This window comes from Mustela nivalis (assembly GCF_964662115.1).
Source record: "Mustela nivalis genome assembly, chromosome: 7".
NCBI lineage: Eukaryota > Metazoa > Chordata > Mammalia > Carnivora > Mustelidae > Mustela > Mustela nivalis.
In genome coordinates, this window is record NC_139026.1 from 5645043 (window position 1) to 5664027 (window position 18985).

At 50.9% G+C, this 18985-nt stretch overlaps 1 protein-coding gene and 1 long non-coding RNA gene across 2 annotated transcripts in view; one reads left to right on the forward strand and one right to left on the reverse strand.

Annotated features, from left to right (window-relative positions):
• Positions 1-2589: 2589 nt before the first annotated feature.
• LOC309869579 lies at positions 2590-8539 on the reverse strand. Its single transcript, XR_014314274.1, has 3 exons — positions 8449-8539; positions 5549-5846; positions 2590-3489 (listed from the first exon to the last, which is right to left on the reverse strand). It is a non-coding gene; the product is annotated as an uncharacterized lncRNA (long non-coding RNA).
• Positions 7948-18985, forward strand: part of ARFGAP3 (ARF GTPase activating protein 3) — a 47092-nt gene continuing 36054 nt past the window's right edge. The window contains exons 1-4 of the mRNA XM_082740958.1: positions 7948-8526; positions 8753-9201; positions 14385-14503; positions 18470-18542. Coding sequence (XP_082597084.1) covers position 8526; positions 8753-9201; positions 14385-14503; positions 18470-18542 — 642 coding nt within the window. The 5' untranslated portion in view covers positions 7948-8525. The remainder of the gene's footprint in view (positions 8527-8752; positions 9202-14384; positions 14504-18469; positions 18543-18985) is intronic.

Sequence of the window (18985 nt, forward strand, 5' to 3'; positions counted from 1 at the left end):
GTTTCTGACTTATGACACGGGGGATGAAGTTGAGAGTTTGCGTGTCTAGCAAGTCCCGGGTGATGCTGACCCAGGACCACACTTTGAGAGCCACTGGTCCAAAGAGCAAGAACGAGCTGGTACCCAAAGTACCAGCAATTCCCTGTGCTCTCGACGTGTTCATAGAAGCAGATGCTCCCCACCCAGCTCTGGGACACAGGAACTGGGTCCTGGGCACCTAGAGACTGATTGCCCACGGTCTGGCCCAAGGAGGTGGGGAAAGTATGTCCAAGGAGAGCCCAGGAAGCAAGGGACACAGGCCAATGTGACATCCCATCCCTGGCCGTTCCTATGATTCCCGGGCAAGGGGCAGGGAAGGTGCTGTGGCAGCAGGTGGCAGAGGGAGCGGTGTCCCACCAGGGTCAGATGGGCCCCCGTGTCACCGATGAGCTGCCTGTCCTCAGGTAAGCCCCTCCCTCTCCCTGACCCTCCATTTCCTCATCTGGACGAGGGGGACATGGGTCCTACCTTTTCTCTTTCATGATCCTGTGCGGCCTGGAGTGTGAGAGTGCTTGATAAAACACAAATCTGGGAAACGGTGGTATGGAGGTAGTCTAACCCCAAGGGCTGACCTCGGAGACTCCAAATCCTCCCCCAACCAGTCACCTGGCACAAACACCTCCAAGCCACAGACTCATGTATGAAACTATGCAGGGAAGCTGGGGTTTCCACAGCAGAATCTGACAGAAGAGGTTTTTCTTCTCTGAAACTCAACAAGAGTCTTACAAAGGTGTAAAAATGAAGTCGATGGTTGAAAGCATAGACTGTGAGGTTCTCTTGCCTGCGCTCAGACTGGACTCCAACTGTGTGACCTTAATGAGCATCGTGGGCCTGACAGAAATACTTAATCTCTCCAAGCCTCGGTTTGCTCACTGATAAAATGGGAGTAAGGGCAGTTAACATTTGTTATTTCAGATGTGCCAGACCCTGTCCTAAACCCTTCAACGTTTATTAACTGTCTGGATTCTCACAGCGGCCCCATGAACAGGTAAATGTTATCACTCCCAGTTTTACAGGCAAGGCCCTTGACGCACAGAGAGGTTAGGTAACTTGCCCAGGAAGTGACAGCCGCCAGGCGGCCGAGCGCGCATTCAGACGCAGCGGGTGCAGTACAGGCCGTGCCCACTAGGCTGTGCCGTTGGACTGCGAGGTCGAGGATGTCCGCCGTGGTCTACGCTAGGTCAGTGACACCTACCAGGACTGGAGGTCCCCACTAGGGAGCCACCAGCCCTGAAGGGCCCTCCTCAGCAGCAACGGCCCGACCGTGCCATCACTGGCCGCACGCCTGTCCCTCCCACTGAACTCAATTTCCTAGGTTTGGGGACCCACCCGTCACCTCTAGTCCCAGACCTCCTCTCTTTGGTGCTCCTGGAGCTAGATGGAAAAGATAAAATGAAATCCATTTCGGCCTATCCGATGAAATTCAGATTATACGGTTTCAGACATGTTCAAATCCTTTGTGAGAAGGACTAGGAAATGAACAAGGGACGGGACGGAGGAACAGATGAACCGCGTAACTCATGGGGCTCTCTTGGAGCAAAGGATAACTGATGGGCAGACGCTGCGTGGCCCCCTGTGGCCCTCGGGGAGGTGACAAGACAATCAGTCAGCAAGGCAAACAAAGCTGACTGTAAGCCACCCTGCACGGCTCAACCGGTCAAGGTCGAGACAGCCAGGCCTCTCCTGCCCCTCCCGGGCATTTTCCAATAACAATGTTAATAGTTTTCACTTAATTGTAAAGGGAACAAAGGTGGAGATGGAAATTCGGAAATAAGCAGAAGTATTCTGAAAAACAAAGCCCGCATGGTCCGATGTCCAGGGGCAACACTGCTGATACTCTGGGTTATTTTTTCTAGTCTTTTTTTCCATCCGTATGCAGGTGTAGGGCATGTATTCTCTTGGGGTTGTCATTGATGTGTGTGTTTTTGCAGAACTGGGCTCCTACTGTAAATGTGGTGTGGAACCCCGCTTCTTTACCATTTCACGGGCATTTTCTCATGTCCCTAAATATGCTTAACTTAAAAATAGAAATGTTTAATGGGGCAGGATATTCCATGGGTCCTAAGTCCCATATCCCTGAGCGTTTGTTTTCCCGTTTCTGTTTTCATTTTTTAGATATAATTTACATACAGTAAAATGCACCCTATTTAGTGTACGGTCATTTTTTTTTTTTTTAAGAGTTCTACCTTTTTTTTTTTTTTTTTCAAGATTTTATTTATTTATTTGACAGAGAGAGTAGGCAGAGAGGCAGGCAGAGAGAGAGAGGAGGAAGCAGGCTCCCTGCTGAGCAGAGAGCCCGATGCGGGACTCGATCCCAGGACCCTGAGATCATGACCTGAGCCGAAGGCAGCGGCTTAACCCACTGAGCCACCCAGGTGCCCCGTGTACGGTCATTTTTTAAAAAGATTTTATTTATTTATTTGACAGACATACATCACAAGTAGGCATAGAGGCAGGCAGAGGGTTCGGGGGGTGGGGGGGAAGCAGGCTTCCCACCTGTTATACCCCAATAATGGGTTCGTGATTAAAGGAGCAAGACTGATACAAAGCGAAGGTCAAGCAAAGCTTTATTTCGCGCCAAGCATCAAGAATCTAACCGTTCGAGGCCGCAACTCTTAGAAGAGAGGGCGACCCTCCTCTGTTTCACAGGATAGCTTTTAAGGGCAAAGGCCGTGCGGTCGGGCCTGGCCACGCACAGGTGGCCAATGAGATTGTAACACACACAGGGAACTCCACAGTGATGCTAGGTGACCAACTGAGTTACAATTTACCCTAGTAGACATTTGAACCAGCCTATTACACCTTGACTGGGATTGGCGCCTAAAGGGCGGGGCCCATACTCCTTGGTAACCAGGGAGACAGTATGCATGCCCCCCACTGATCGGAGGTCTCCACCTGGCCTGCCCCACCTTTGTATCTGGGCTTTGTTACCTGTAAATCCCCTGGGGGAAGGGGAGCAGGGACAGTTTCTAAATAGGTCCCTTACACCACCAAGCCGAGAGCTCGATGCGGGGCTCGATGCGGGGCTCGATCCCAGGACCCGGAGATCATGACCTGAGCGGAAGGCAGAGGCTCAACCCACTAGCCACCCAGGCGCCCCTACAGTCAAGTTTTGACAAACACGTTGCCGTGCAACCACCCCCACAATCAAGAAATAGAACCGTTCCATTGCTGCCCAAGTATGTCCTGGTTTCTCCGTAATTCAACCTTTCCTTATATCCTTGACCCTGGGAAGCTGCTAATCTGTTCTATGTTTCTATGGTTTTGCCTTTTCCAGAATGTCCTGTGAATGGAATCATACAGTATGCAGCCTTTGTCTTCCCTTCTTTTGAGTCACATAATTAATTTGAAATTCATCCATGTGGTTTCATGCAGCAGTCATCGTAGGTGGTCTCTGGGTATTGAATTCACCATGTTTGCTGATCCATTTGAAGGATATTTGGGTTGTTTCTGGATTTTAATGATTACAAACACCTTTGTTATGAACATCCAGGTACATGTTTTTGTATAAATATAAGTTTTCATTTCCTTTTGTAATTATTTTTGCTAATATTTTAATATTGCAAATATTACAGCAGTAAGCAATTATTACCCCAAATCCTTGATCCCATTAATGGAAGTAATGGCATCAATGTACATTTTTAAAAAAATCAATCAATAACATCAACTCAATCACAAGAGTCTTTATTTAAATATTTTACCGTCTAAAATGGGGCATTTGTGAATCTCTAAGTGTATACTGCCTCAGCAGTAAAGGGGTTTGTGGAAATCAGATAGTGGTGATGAGGGAGCAGGAGGCTGGCTGAGGACAAAGCAAGAGCTGGCGCCTTGCACCCCCCCCCCCCACCTTTCATCCGCTCCCCTCCATATGTGTAGCATTCCTCAGGCACCCCTGACTGCCATAAAACGATAAATAGTTAACTTGCTGAGATCACAATCCTGCAAGACAGGAGTCTCCTTTGGTTTGCAAATGTCCTTGAGATTACAACAAAGAAGTTACCTTATCAATAGCCCAATTTCCAGGGACACAGAACTCAGTTCCTCAAGCCCTAATGTCACCCTCCCCTCCACACCCCACCGAACCTGACTTAGGTTCTGGGACTTCATCAGTGGTGCTCATAATTCCACGCATTTTCCTTTTCCTTTTTTAAGATTATTTATTTATTTGAGAGTGAGCGAGCGAGCAAGGGAGAGAGAGCACAAGCAGGGAGAAACAGACTCCCGGGACTCCAGGATCATGACCTGAGCTGAAGGCAGACGCTTGACCGACTGAGCCACCCAGGCGCCCCCATCTGCTCATGGTCAAATGTACCTGACCTGTGAGAAACGGCGTAAGGGACAGCGTCCCCGTGTCTTCTCTTCTGTACTAACTGAAGTTCACTGGCATCCCCCAGGGACAAGGGACAAGATCTGTGCCTATTTGCACTTTGTGATTCATCATATGAATGTCCAGAAAAGTCTAGTTTTTCCTGAGAGTGGCGTCTGCGTTTCAGCAAGTTCCTATTTTACTGAATGAACTAAACGGACTAAACGCTGTTTCACGGGGCCAGAGGCACATCAGGATGTCTTCCTAAAAGAGAGGACAGTATACAGCAGTCTGGACCTGCCTCACGGCTGCTTCTGTGCTATTATTCTGAATTTTCTTCCTGCCCTCTTTTGCAGGAGAAGTTCTCATTCTCTTTCCGATTTGGTACTCCTGGGTTTTGTTTCTACTCCTCCCCAGGCAGGAATGCATCTTTTCCTGAACCCTGGGGGACAGCGCATTTGCTGCTTGTTTTCCAGAAGGGATGTGGGGGAGGTTTTGTGCCTCTTTCCCCCAACCATTGGATGCCCAACTCCCCAAGGGGTTTCTCTCAAGTCTCTTTGCCTCCATCTTTCTTATGAAGATTTCCGGTGGAAGCTTATGGAAAAGAGCTTGTGGCATATAACCTCTCTTTGTATCTGAGGCCTCAAGCTATTTCAAAAGGACATGCCAGCCCACACTTGGCCTTTACGAATTCATTAAAATTTTTAACTTATTTCCTCTTGCCACCTTTCTCCTACGCTTTACCCAAGGGGAAGGCGACCCTTTGTTCCCTCCAACTCTGGGGGAGCTCGTTTTCCTTCAGGATTCGGTTTACTTGGTTGATTTGCGACTTTACCCGTCTGACAGGCTTAAGAAACCCTAGGATAGGGCGGCTGAGTTGGCTCAGTGGGTTACGCCTCTGCCTTGGGCTTGGGTCATGATCTCAGGGTCCTGGGATGGAGCCCCACATCCGACTCTGCTCAGTGGGGAGCCTGCTTCCCTTCCTCTCTCTCTCTGCCTGCCTCTCTGCCTACTTGTGATCTCTCTGTCAAATAAATAAATAAAATCTTTAAAAAAAAAAAAAAGGGAAAAAGAAAAAGAAACGTTACGGTTTTGCAGCTTATCCCGTCTGTTCTCGTCATCATGTGGGGACGGTGATGCTCTTTGTAGCTTCCCACATTCGAAGCCTAAGCCACACACCCTTCTTGAATGCACACTACGTACCAGGCATGTTCCAGGTGCTGGGGACAGGAGCAGACAAAACAGATCTGATCTCGGTACATCCACATTCAATTGAAGGGAGGAAATAGACAGTATCACATATGGTAGTATTGGGTGGTAGTGAGGCCTCCGAAGAACACTTAAGCAGACGAGAGAGGAGCCTCGGCTGTGCATACAAACTGTACTTCTCCCCCCAGAGACACCGTCTGGACTTCACTGCACTTTTTCCCCTCTTCGTGATGTTGTTTGGGAACGTTGGTGAGGTCTGGAGCCGAGGTCCAAGAAAGAATTCGAGAAGGCTCTGGTATAAAAATATGATTTTATTAAAACACTGGGACAAGACCCTGGGGACGAAGGGCTGCTGCCCCAGGTCTGTGAGCAACGGCTGATTAGACACGCGAGAGTAGGGACGGAGCAGAAGGCTGGCTGAGGACAAAGCAGAAACTGACATCCTGCAACCTTCCCCCACCCCCACGCCTGGGTGGGACATATGACACCCTTTAGGAATCTCCCAACTATCTTAAAGTTAATACCTTGGTAAGAAGGGAAAAATGACCTTGGCAATGGCAAGACCTCGGGTATTGGTCCTCTTTAGCATATGAAGGTTCTGTTGAAACCTCCCTTTTTCTTTCCTAACCTCCCCCAACCCCATCTTACAGAACCTGCCGCCCCTCACAACCCCGGGGCAGCAGCTCTCCCTGCCCACGGGTCCTGTCTCCGTGCTTTAACAAACCGCTATTTTGCACCAAAGATGTCTCAAGACTTCTTTCTTGGTCATCGGCTCGGGACCTCTCCCCACCAACCTCACCTATACTCTAAAACTTCATCAGGAGTGGGGGCGGGGGGAGAGTCAGGAAAGGGGAGGTATCCCGAAAGGACTCTGAGAGACTAAAGATTTATATGATAATGGAGGCCTGGCGATTGCGGAGTTAAAGGGGCTTTTCCTTCCGGTATGGCACTGACATTAGGACAGGTGGGAGCTTCCTGAAGGAATGTTCTACTCCTCCTATCACAAGTCTTTGTCGGTGGGCTGCTGGTCCTAAAGAAACTTCACTTTATTTTCATTTCCTTATGCCTGTTTCCCACGTCGCTCATGGAAGGGTGATGTTAGGGCTCCAGGAAACTGAACTACGGGTTTCTGGGAGTTAGGCTATGGATAAGAATGCTTCTTCCTGCGTATCACTAAGACGCTGCTAAACTGACGGAAACTCCTGTCCTGTAGGACTGTGAGCTCGATCAGGTAACATTTTTTCCCCCCATTCCCTTAGTTTTGGGGCAGCTAGGAGGGCCTGAGGGATGCCACACAAATCTCACATACACATGAGGGACGGGGGTTGTGGTATCAGCTTGGGCTGAGTCCTCAGCTTGCCTTCTGTTCCCTCATCACGTGGGGACCTTTATGTTGTAGCGTAGAGTATTTAACACTCAAGAATCTGATACGGAACTAAGTAAGATTTCAGCTCCAAACAGTCATCATCGTTCCCATCAGGAAGGCTCTAATTGTTCATAAGCACGCCTGGTGTCCCGCATAGGGCCAACCTGCATCGAGACAGGGAAACTAAAGGGGCCCCAGGGAAAAAAACCCCAAAACTGCTTTCTTGCTCCTCTTCCTGCTTCTGTTCTTGCTACGACCTGTTCCCTTGCCTTCTCCCTGCCTTAATGTAGGTCCTCTTCGTCACGGTCAAGGAGTTAACCATCTCTTTGGAGTCGTCCAGCATAACCGGTAACAAACATCATCCAGAGAGACACGGGGAGGGCTCATCACGCAGGCTTTCCAAGACCCCCGACTCCAGCTACCTTGATGCCAACATCCCTGGCTCCAGGGCGTAAGTGACTTACGCAGGACATCTGCGCGCTTGTCCTTGTTTTGACCCGTTCTGGGATACCTGAAACATGTACACCAGACCGCGATCTTCAATAAAAACCCCAACCCCGAGCAAAGGACTCTCTCCTTTCCTTCCTGAGTCTCCCAGACGCTCGGTTCGCCACGCTCTATCAGATACACTATTTAATAAACTATGCTCTCACTTCCTCTCAGCTCGCATTTGATTTCTCTCCTGCACAAAACCAAAGACCCTCCTGGCTGGTCCTGAGGGACTCCCTCCGGGTCCTGGACAGGCCAGTCTGCATCAGTATGACGGGACACAGAGTACAAGACTATGTACTTTGACTTGATGGAAGGAAGAACTTTCAGTCACGGCGGACTGCAAAAGTAACTCACTGTTCTGTTAGGCACTACACTTCCCTTCCTTGGAAAAGTTCCAGCCCTGGGTTTATCGGAGCCCACATCCCTGCAAACCTCCGACTTCTCCGGAGGGCATCTAACCGGAGACACGCTGAAGGGGCATTCCCAGCTTCTAAAAGCAGAAAGGCACAAAGGCTTTTCTGGGGCTCCCGCGGGGAAGCTGCTCCCACAGGCTGCTTGGCAAGGACCCTTTATCTCTAGCCCCACTGCACAGAGAGCAAGCCAGGTTTGGGAGAGGAGCAATGACTTGACCAGGGTCACAGAGCCAGGACGCAGCCGGCTGAATGGGCTTTGGAGCCGAGGTAAACCTGCCCTCCTCGCACGGCACCACCCAACCCCGGGAGGCCAGCGGCTCTGCGCCCACGGCCGCACGACAGGCACCTTTCTCCGCGAGTCTGACCCCGTCTGCAACGCCAGCCACAGGTCCCGCAGCCCGGGAGCTGGGAAAGTGCCGCTGCTTTCCGGTCCGCATCCACCAGCTCGGACCGAGCTCCAGAGAACCGGTCTCTCTCGCCGATCTGATACCCACACAGCGACTTCGGGCGGTGAAAACGTCCCACCCAGGGCTCGGCTTCGGCTCGATGCAAACAAAACAGAACGAAACAAAAGGCGATCAGTGAAAATCGGGCGTCCGGAGCGGCTGGGTCCTTCCCCTCACCTTTCCTCTTCTGCGCCCTCACGGGGCACGAGGACGAGGTGAGATGACCTTGGCCAAGCAAGGAGTCCGTCGGTAAAAGTGGACATCGACCGCGACGCCTGGGTGGCTCAGTTGGTTAAGCAGCTGCCTTCGGCTCAGGTCATGATCCCAGAGTCCTGGGATCGAGTCCCACATCGGGCTCCTTGCTCAGCAGGGAGCCTGCTTCTCCCTCTGACTCTGCCTGCCTCTATGCCTGTGCTCGCTCTTGCTCTCTCTCTCTCTCTCTGACAAATAAATAAATAAAATCTTTAAAAAAAAAAAAAAGTGGACATCGACCAGCCCATGTGGTGGCGAGTCCGACCCGGGAGCCAAGCCCCGGCTTCAGCCCCGCACGGATCTCCCCCGCAAATCGCAAGCCGCCCTCGGGAGAAGGAGCGCGACGGTTCTGCGCACGCGCGGGCAGCGCCGGGGCGGGGCCTCCAGCGGGCGGAGCCAGCGGCGCCCCTGAGCGAGGGCCGCGAGAAGAGTGCGGCGCGTGAGCTCCGGTTGTGGGCGGGGCGGGGGCGGGGGCCTGGAGGGGCGGGGTCTTCCCGTCACGCGCAGCCCCGCCCCCTCGGCCGCCGTCTATCTGCGGGAGGCGGCAACCGCTCCTGTTCGGCCCTTCGCGGTTGGCCGGGCCGGCTGCGCCTCGTTTCTCTGGTGACCATGGGGGACCCCAGCAAGCAGGACATACTGACCATCTTCAAGCGCCTCCGCTCGGTGCCCACCAACAAGGTAACGGCCCCGGGCGTGTTCAGGCTTGCTGGACATCCGTGCCGAACCCCGCGGGCGGCCCCCGCTGCGGCAGTGGCCGCGGCCGCGGGAGGAGGAGCCGGCCCGGCCTGTGACACGTCGCACTTGCGGCCGCCGCGCCTGGGCCTCGCCTGGGTCTGGGCCGCGCGCCGCCCCCAGCCTCAGCGAGGAGTGGGGAACGGGGCATACACGGGGGTCCCGGGCGAGGCGGGCACCTGGGGGTCCTGGGAGCGGGAGGCGACAGCATCTGGGGGCCCCGGGGCCCGGAGCACACATTTTTGGTTCCTGACACCGGGCGGGCAAGCACACACGGGGCGGCTTTTGGGGGGTGGCAGGGTGGACCCTGTGAGTTCCTGAGAGAGCTGGAGGCGGGCTCGGGGGCCCCCACCCCCAGAGGACTGGAGTGCATACCCAGGGGCTCCTGTGAGCGGAGCGACAGCGCAGGCCACCTGTGACCAGCTGGGAGGCACGCACCGGCCCTGAAACTCCAGCTGGCAGCTCTGGGCGTTTGGGAAAGCTCGACTCCGCATGCCGGAGCTGACCTCCGAAGTTCCTCTGGGGTGCCTGTTGGAGCCTGGTTGGTCTCCTACGCTTTTTGATGGCAGCCTCAGTTTCCCTGTCTGATGGAGCAACTAAGTCTCTGCAATGGCTTCCAGCTCTTTTCTCTTGCTGAGAAGGCCCCCTGCAGACCCTTTCTCTATCTTCCCTTTGGGTCTCTTGTGAAGATGGGGTCTTCCTTTTTTTAAAAAATTTTTTTAAAGATTTTATTTATTTATTTGACAGAGCGAGATCACAAGTAGATGGAGAGGCAGGCAGAGAGAGAGAGAGAGAGAGGGAAGCAGGCTCCCTGCCGAGCAGAGAGCCCGATGCGGGACTCGATCCCAGGATCCTGAGATCATGACCTGAGCTGAAGGCAGCAGCTTAACCCACTGAGCCACTCAGGCGCCCCCCTTTTTTTTTTCCTTTGTCTCCAGAGGTGGTTTTCTCCTCTGTGACTTACACAACTTTTCTCCACAACCAGCTGGAGATGTTGTGATGACACATCAGGCTAAAGTGACACCCTCCACCAAGGATCACAGGTCAGGCTGGAACCTGGAGAGTGCAAAGGGCTGTCAGTGTGTCAGTGTGGACTCTCCCTTCCCCTCCCATGACAGGAGCTCCTCTGGTCCCCACTGTCACCTCCAAAGTGAACAGCTGTTAATGATCATGGTCATGAGTCATGACATCACGGCATAGAAAGATCCTGAGTTCTATGAAATCTAGATGTCTTTAAGTCTTGGTAGAAAGGAGCCCATATTTTTACAGACTAAGAGGAGTGAGCAAGGAAAGAGTTTATTGGAGGTGATGTCTGATGAGTGTGAGAAAGTCAGGAGGAGACAGTCTTCAGGAACTCTCTAGTGCTAATTTCTTTGCTGTTTTCTTGATGTGCAAGTTTAGATTAACGGGTTTATAGGGAGTGGTTGCTGTATAGCTAGACAAGATTAGGATCTGCTGTTAGGAGTGTAGAGGTTCTATTTTTTGTCTGTTTTATCTCAGAACCAGTGAGTTTTCTCTTTGAATTCATCAAAGGGATGGTGTCCTCTTGTAAATAAGAAGTCGTTGTCCTTATGACACTTTTCTAAGAGGCTCGTGAGTGGTGAGTATGTTACCTTGGGCAGGTTACTTGTCTACTTTGTACCTTCTTTCCTCCCCTGGGAGGCTTGAGCAGGATCTAACTCAGAGTATTATTAGGAGGATTAAATTAGAAAATCCAAGAGAAGCACTTAGAACAGTACCCACACGTGTTCATCTTCAACGTCAGCCATTTTTTTGTTACGATCTTTATGACAAACAGCACCTTTCTGGAAAATTTTATATTCCGTAATAGGATTAACAAAAGCATGGGGCAAAGATATTTTCCAGTAATGCTCCACAGTTTTGTGCTACATTTCTTGATTAAGAATTTTCATCTGACTGTAAGTAAGAAACCATTACCTAAGCAGAGATGAAAACTAGCTTTAAAATATGGAAGAGTTTGGGGAACAGGAAGCCTTTTCCAGAAGGGGCCACAAAAGACTGCCATAAGATAGGGAGGGAAGGAACTTCAAGAGAAACAACTGGGTTTACTTTTAGACTCTGTTATCTGGGTTCTTCATCTCATGAGTGAGGAGTGTTTACTCTGGACCAAGGTTTTAACCCAGAAGGGTAAATGTTCTAGTTTGAGAAATCCTTCCTGGTCTCTATGTGTTCCTTCGTTTTATTGCTTGATAGCTTGAGTTACTCTGTCAGCAAGCATCCGTTGGGCAGCTGTAGTCTGCTAGGCGCGGTGCAGAGGGAGACCGGCTCTGCTCCTGCCCTTGGGGAGCTGCAAGTGTAGGGTGTGGGAGACGGGGCCAGCCAAGCCTTGTGAGAGGCCATGTGGTGAGGGAGGAAGATTGAGCTCTGGGGCTCCCCGACTGGGGTCTCGTCCCCAACATACCACTCCTCAGCAGTGATGCTTAACTTCCCATGTCCTTCGTTTTCTCTAAAATGGGGTGGAGAACTGCACTACAGAATTTGCAGAGAATACAAAGTGTGCGAGCTGAAAATGCAGGGCCCTTGTTTAAAAAGCGTTGAGAGGAGCGCCTGGGTGGCTCAGTGGGTTAAAGCCTCTGCCTTCTGCTCAGGTCATGATCCCGGGGTCCTGGGATCGAGGCCCGCATCAGGCTCTTTGCTTGCCGGGGAGCCTGCTTCTTCCTCTCTCTGCCTGCCTCTCTGCCTACTTGTGATCTCTGTCTGTTAAATAAATAAAATCTTTAAAAAAATAATAATAATAAAAATAAAATGAAATAAAATAAAAAGCATTGAGAATGTCCAGATGAGACCGCGGAGCATTAAGCAAGTAGGGGCTTTTTTCTAAGTGTGGGGCCCTGGGCAGCCGCACAGGTCACATGCATGCCCAGAAGCTGGCCTCGATGGGGACAGGCATCATACCTCCTTAGAGGGACGTTATGATGGTTCAGTGGGTCAGTAGCAATGCCTGACGGGGACACGCTCAGCATTAGCTGCTGTCTCTCTCTCTCTCTGTACTCACACACGTCATTAGGCAGAGCAAATTGTTAAGCAGAGGCATTTCTTTTTCCTTACTTACTTGGTAGTAAGCGCACAACTGTTAGTTGAGTGAGTGGGGGGGCTGCGGGTGGCCTCTTGCCGAGGGACAGCACATGCGCAGAGTTGATGACACTGTCTGGTGTTCCATGGAAGGGGATTCCTTGTTCTACGTGCGTAGGGTGTCCTCATTTCTGTGTCCTCCTCTCCCACGGCGCAGTGAGCTCCAGAAAGGCCAGCACACGGCCTGGCAGGGGTAGAGACTCAGCAAGTATTTGTGGACTCGGTGAGGCCAGATAGTTCTGAGTAGCTCAGTGCCTGCCCTGGCGTCTGGCATACAGCAGGTGATCGATAAATACCGAAGGAAAGGGATTGGCACCTTCCATGGCTGTTGTCTCTGCAGCCTCACATGCTTAATGCGAGCCCGTCACGGTGAGGGGCTTTGGACAGTCGGCTCATGTTTGCACTTTGGCGTCGCCCTCAAGGGGCCAGAAGCCAGATCTTTCTTGATGACTAGAGTTGGAATAAGTTTTTCATAGGTGGCTCTGTCTGTAAAGTGTATCTAAAATATGGGGCTCTTGGGGCACCTGGGTGGCTCCGTTGTTAAACATCTGCCTTTGGCTCGGGTCATGATCCCAGGGTCCTGGGATCGAGCCCTGCATTGGGCTTCCTGTTCTGTGGGGAGACTACTTCTCCCTCTCCCACTCCCCCTGCTGTGTTCCCTATCTCGCTGTATCTCTTTCTGTGTCAAATAAATAAAATAAAACAAATAAAATAAAATACGGGGCTCTTTTTCTGGAAAAAAAGGAAATATTCTCTTACTAGTGGAATTTTCTGACTTCAATTAAATCTAAATGTTGATTTCTAGGACAAACTGTATATTTTAAAGTCATTTTATGCTCCTGTTGCCAGATGCTCTCCGAAGAAGAATGTTTGACTTCAGTCGGTGTTGAGGAAGGAAGCCGCCGGGTCCCCTGACATTGCCGGCAAGCTGGCGGCCAGGGCTGCCCTCTCTGAGGCCTGCAGCTCCCGCTCCCAGGCTCGCTCCTGCGGCGCTCAGCCGGCCTCCACGCCTCACTGGCTGTTGGACTCGTGGCCTCGGGTCCTCACTACTGGAGGCTGTCCACTGGGCAGCTCGCGAGTCCCACAGACACGGGGCCAGCTTCCCCCAGAGCCAGAGGTCCCTGGGAGAGAGGGAGCAAGAGGCAGAGAGGACGCCAGAGCATCTTTCGTAACCTCAGAAATGACCTATTGGTGTATGTTAAGAAAAAAAGAAATGACCTATTGGCACATCTGTCTTATTATTGGTCACAGACCACCTGCACAAGTGACCTGCCGGCTCGTCTGGCTGGGGCCGAAGGCGCACGCATGACCGCTGCCACCATCCTGGAGGGCCACAAGGCCTTGAGCCTTCCCAGCAGGGGGACATCCTGGCTAGTGTGCGAGAGCCTGCTAGGAGCCCTGTTGGTGCTTAATTAATATAATACAATGATATACAATATGATAATAAAAGAAGTGAAAGTTAAGGTTGAGAAAAATGTAGTTGAGATTTTTTTTTTCAAGATTTTATTTATTTATTTCACAGAGAAATCACAAGTAGGCAGAGAGGCAGGCAGAGAGAGGGAGAAGCAGGCTCCCTGCCGAGCAGAGAGCCCGATGCGGGGCTCGATCCCAGGACCCCGAGATCATGACCTGAGCCGAAGGCAGAGGCTTAACCCATTGAGCCACCCAGGTGCCCCTGTAGTTGAGACTTTTTAAAAAGATTTTATATATTTGAGAGAAAGAGAGCATGAGCAGGGAAGCAGGTGAGTGGGAGAAGGAGAAGTAGCCCCCCACCCCACCCCACCCCACCCACCCCCGAGCGAGCAGGGACCCGGATGTAGGGCTCCATCCCAGGACACTGGGATCATGACCTGAGCAGAAGACAGACACTCAACCGACTGAGCCACCCAGTCGCCCCTAGGGGAGATGATTTTGTAATAACTGATTTAAAAGTATAAGGGTCAAGTCACTTTCAAGCTAAACCCTCTATTGTATCCTGTGAGATCCCCCTTTTGGCTAGTAGGAATTAATAACTGAATTTTGAAATTTTCTTTCAGGTGTGTTTTGACTGTGGTGCCAAGAACCCCAGCTGGGCAAGCGTGACCTACGGGGTGTTTCTCTGCATCGACTGCTCGGGGTCGCACCGGTCCCTCGGCGTTCACCTGAGTTTTATTCGGTAAGTGTGTCTTCTCTCGGGGGTGGGAGGGACCCTGTGGTTTCACAGGTTCTCTTCCCCCTTTTTCCTTCATGTTTGCTTTGACATCAAGTAGAACGAGAGGCTGCTATGAGTTATAGAGAGTTAGATCTTCATAATCAGACGAACAGGGAAAATGAATTATTTTCCATTCAGTGACTGTTCTGTGGAGCTGTCAGGAACCTCAGGCCGCGGTGCTGACGACAGAGTCACGATGGAGGATTCGAGATGGTCATCTTCTCCCTTTATCACCTTCTGATAGCCAGCAGCTCAGAGAGTCTCACTGACAAGCTTGTGATAGAAGGGGACCGGGGGGGCGCCTGGGTGGCTCAGTGGTTAAGCCGCTGCCTTCGGCTCAGGTCATGATCTCAGGGTCCTGGGATCGAGTCCCGCATCGGGCTCTCTGCTCAGCAGGGAGCCTGCTTCCTCCTCTCTCTCTCTCTGCCTGCCTCTCTGCCTACTTGTGATCTCTCTCTGTCAAATAAATAAATAAAAATCTTTAAAAAAAAAAAAAAAAAAAAAAGAAGGGGACCGGGGGCCGCGGGTCCCCCCATGCCCCATCAGGAGCGGAGCTGATGTTAGGGGTGAGATGCCCTCCTTACAGCCTGGGCGTATGTCCAGTGCAGTCCTACAGCCTGGCTCCCGGGGCCCCTGGCCTCACAAGGCCTCGGTGAGTGATTTTTGTATGAATCTTAGTGGCCATTTCAGAGGCTTATAAAGAGAAAGTCCTTCTTTTTCTGTCTGTGGAGCTGGGCTGCGGTGGCTGCTTCTGGTGAGACCGTATCTTCTACCCGGTCTGGTAGCAGCCTCCATGGGGCTTTGGTGCGTGTCCCCTTGGACACAGCCCCACAGGGGGCCGAGGTGCCCTTGTGTGAAGTAAAATAAATCGAAATAATAAAAGGATCCCTAGGGAGCCTCAGGATTTGGAAACCCAGCAAGGCCTGCGCTTTAGCGCCCGTGGGCCTTGGCCAGGCCACATGCCGCAGGGCACCCCCGAGCAGCCCTGGCCCAGCTGACCCCCTGCAACCAGTTCGCCTGTTCCTCTGCCACTTCTTTTTCCAGGGAGTGAACCAGTGAGGCAGGCAGGCTCTTTGGAGTTGTGTCATGACTTAAGGAATAGTCACAAATGTGATTACTATGAAGAGCACTAGCGCCAGAGCCACCCAGGTGGCTCGCTTGGTGGCTCCGTCAGTAAAGTGTCTGCCTTCGGCTCAGGTCATGATCCCAGGTCCTGGGATCGAGCCCCGCATTGGGCTCCCTGCTCATCAGGAGACCTGCCTCCCACTCTCCCACTCTCCGTGCTTGAGTCTTGCTGTCTCTCTCTCCCTCTGTCAAATAAATAAAATCTTTAAAGAAATAAATAAAATCTTTTTAAAAAAGAGCTTGAGTTCCTATAAGATAAAACCAATTGTAATTTGTGATGAGATATTTTATATGATGGCATAAAAGCTGTGTAGTAAAAATAATAGCTTAATTTTCTTTTTATTATTAATATATTAACTTTTAAAAAAACCCTTTCCTGTTGTACTTTCCTGAGTTCTTTTTTCAGAAATCAGTCCACAGAGGCATGATGGACTAAATATTTATAGCTTTATGGCTATATAACTCCATAAGTAATTAATTAGAAGAGAGAGGTCTTTTGTGTGTTCTTCCTGGTTTCAGAGTATCTATCAATGTCTTGTCTTTTCTTTTTTCTTAGAGATGCTGGTCCCAGAATATTTTAAATACACTACCCTATTCTTGTCTCTCTCTTTTTTTTAATGTTGAGGTATTTACTTGCCAAGGCAAGTTTCTTTTTTTTTTCTTTTCTTTTTTTTTAAGATTTTATTTATTTATTTGTCAGACGGAGGTCAGAAGTAGGCAAAGAAGCAGGCAGAGAGAGAGGAGGAAGCAGGCTCCCTCCCGAGCAGAGCCTGATGCGGTGCCCGAGGACCACAACCCAAGCCAAAGGCAGAGGCCTTAACCCACTGAGCCACCCAGACACCCGCAAGTTTCTTTTTAATATCCTAACCCCTACCCCTGTCCAGCCCCGGGTTGGTTGAACGCAAGACAACCCCTGTCCAGCCCCGGGTTGGTTGAACGCAAGACAATACATAATCATATATAGTGGGCGGGGCTTCCTTTGTTCTTCCTTCTTCCCCTGTGCCCATTGTAATGTGGCCCTCCTTTTGCCTCATCACCAAAGCACACCTCCAGTTCAAACCATTCCAGGAAATCTGACGGGTTCCCAGGTGAGGGAAGGACTGACCCGGTGAGTAAAGGACCAGCCGAGTAAAGGACCAGCCGGAAGCCTAATGGGCCGGGATAGCAGGCTTGGACTCCCGCAGGCTTAATGACTAACCTTTAAAAAGTCAGATAAATATAACTATGAATCACAATGTTTATAAATGACTCAGACACGGTTGTTAAAAAGTCCTGTAGAGCTGGAGGGCAGCAGTCTAGGAGCTGGGCAAGAGCAAGTCAAGGATGATAAGGCTCGTGTTTTTGTTTTGAGAAGGTAGAGTTTGCTCTTCGGACGTTTTTTATTGGTTAAGACAGTTACAAACGCTAGCTCCGTGGGAAAAAAAAATCCAAGCAGCCCCAAAGTTTATAAAGTGAGAAGTGAAAAGTCCTTCCTCTGAATTCCTTTCTGTTCTCCCCACCTGCCAGACACACACAGACACCCCCACGCACCCCTGTGCTCCCTGGCCTGCCCTCCAGGCGTTAACAGATTAACAGTTTGGCTTGGGTGGAATGTTTATTTTAATGGAGATTTTTTTTTTTTTTAAGTATAATTTCAAGTCAGTAATTTTACAAAGGGAAAAATTTATGAACTGTTGCTTTTGCCAACCAGCAAGGGAAAGTGGGTTAGACATCCACGGAAATGACCAGCTGCCACTTGGAGCAGGGCGAGGTCATGGGACTGGCAGCAGCCCACCGCCTCCTGCGGCTCGACCAGCTCTGTGCCTGGGCCCCCAGGGCAGCTGTGCCTCACCTCGTGGCTCCTCTCCCTCTGGCTCTGTCTCTTCTCAAGTTCACTGTTAAGTCCTTCTTGGGCTTGTAGAAGGTGAATGGAATCCAGTCCTCCCTGCAGTGGGCTGGGGGTAAAGGGGGGAGCAGGCCTTTGCAGTTAGTGTGGGACAGGCTTTTGTTGAATACGGAACAGCCTTGCTTTTTGTTCATACCTATCTATGGATTCTGTACAAAGACCTTCTGACATTGTTGTCCTATCGTATCTTGTTTACAGTGATGAGTTGGTGAAATTTATTATTGAGAAATACAGCTATGGCCTTTCCCTTGCCCTGATCTGGTCTCAGGTTGCAGATCGGTAGGGCATAACGTGTGGTCGGGGAGAAGACACTCGGAGATTTCCCTTTAAGAACACTGAATCCTGAGTTTTCTCCCCTCCCTGATGGTGGTGACGATGGGTAGGTCCCTTTCACCCTGGGTAGGTCGCTTTCACCTGGTGAGAAGGCTGTGAGCATCCCCAGACACTCCCGTTACAGGTCACACTGGACAAGTGGAGAGCTGATCGGAAAAATCCAGAACATCTGTTTCGAGCAGAGACACATTACTGATTTTTAGATCAGAAGCCACTGAGGATGCGAGGCTGAGTCAGTGGTTCCGCCGGCCCCGGGAAGCTTGTCGTGTCCCTGCGCCCTAGGATTAAAGCTGGAGTGCGCGCTGCACAGGGTGCTGCTGGCGGCGCCGGGCCTGTCTGTGGTCAGGCGTGGAGGGGAGCCAGCAGCCGGCCCACCGGAGACCTGGCTGCTAGGAAGGGCGAGAGGGGCCGGGAGCTGCGGGCACAGCTGTCGTGTGCCACGTGGGCCCAGCGTCCCGTGTCACTGTTCCCACAAACTTAGAAGTCTTCAGGATCCTCAAAATCACGGAACTCTTTCTTTCCAAGGTTTAGTGGCTGGATGCTAGGGGGGAAATGTGTTCACATTTGCGAATATTCTTTCCATGTAGATCTACGGAGCTGGACTCCAACTGGTCTTGGTTTCAGCTGCGATGCATGCAGGTTGGAGGAAATGCTAACGCGGTAAGTTCACAGCAGACGCGCCGCTTCCCTTCGTGTATAAATACGTGTTAGGCTAGAAAGGAAGCTTGGTGTTTGCAGGTACGAGCTTGGGGACCCTACTGGCTAGCAAAGGCTAGGGGGACTTGGCAGTGAGTGGCCCTGGCGACTTGTTTTTCCCCACATCTGTGAAACACCCAGTCCACACAAAGCCCCGGACTAGGCACGGGGATATAGTGACAAGCAAGACAAACGCGATCCCCATTTTTAATTTAGTAATTTCTGGGTGAAATTAAAAAAAAAATTTTAAGTGTCCGATTAACTTACAATTTTACAAAAGCAGATTTCCTTAACCCCCCTTACAAACCTAAATAAGGATCCTCAAATCTGTAAAACTTAATTTACAAATTCAGTTTATCTGATGAATCGAGTTGTGTTGCTCATACAGGTTTTTAGCACGCCTGCCT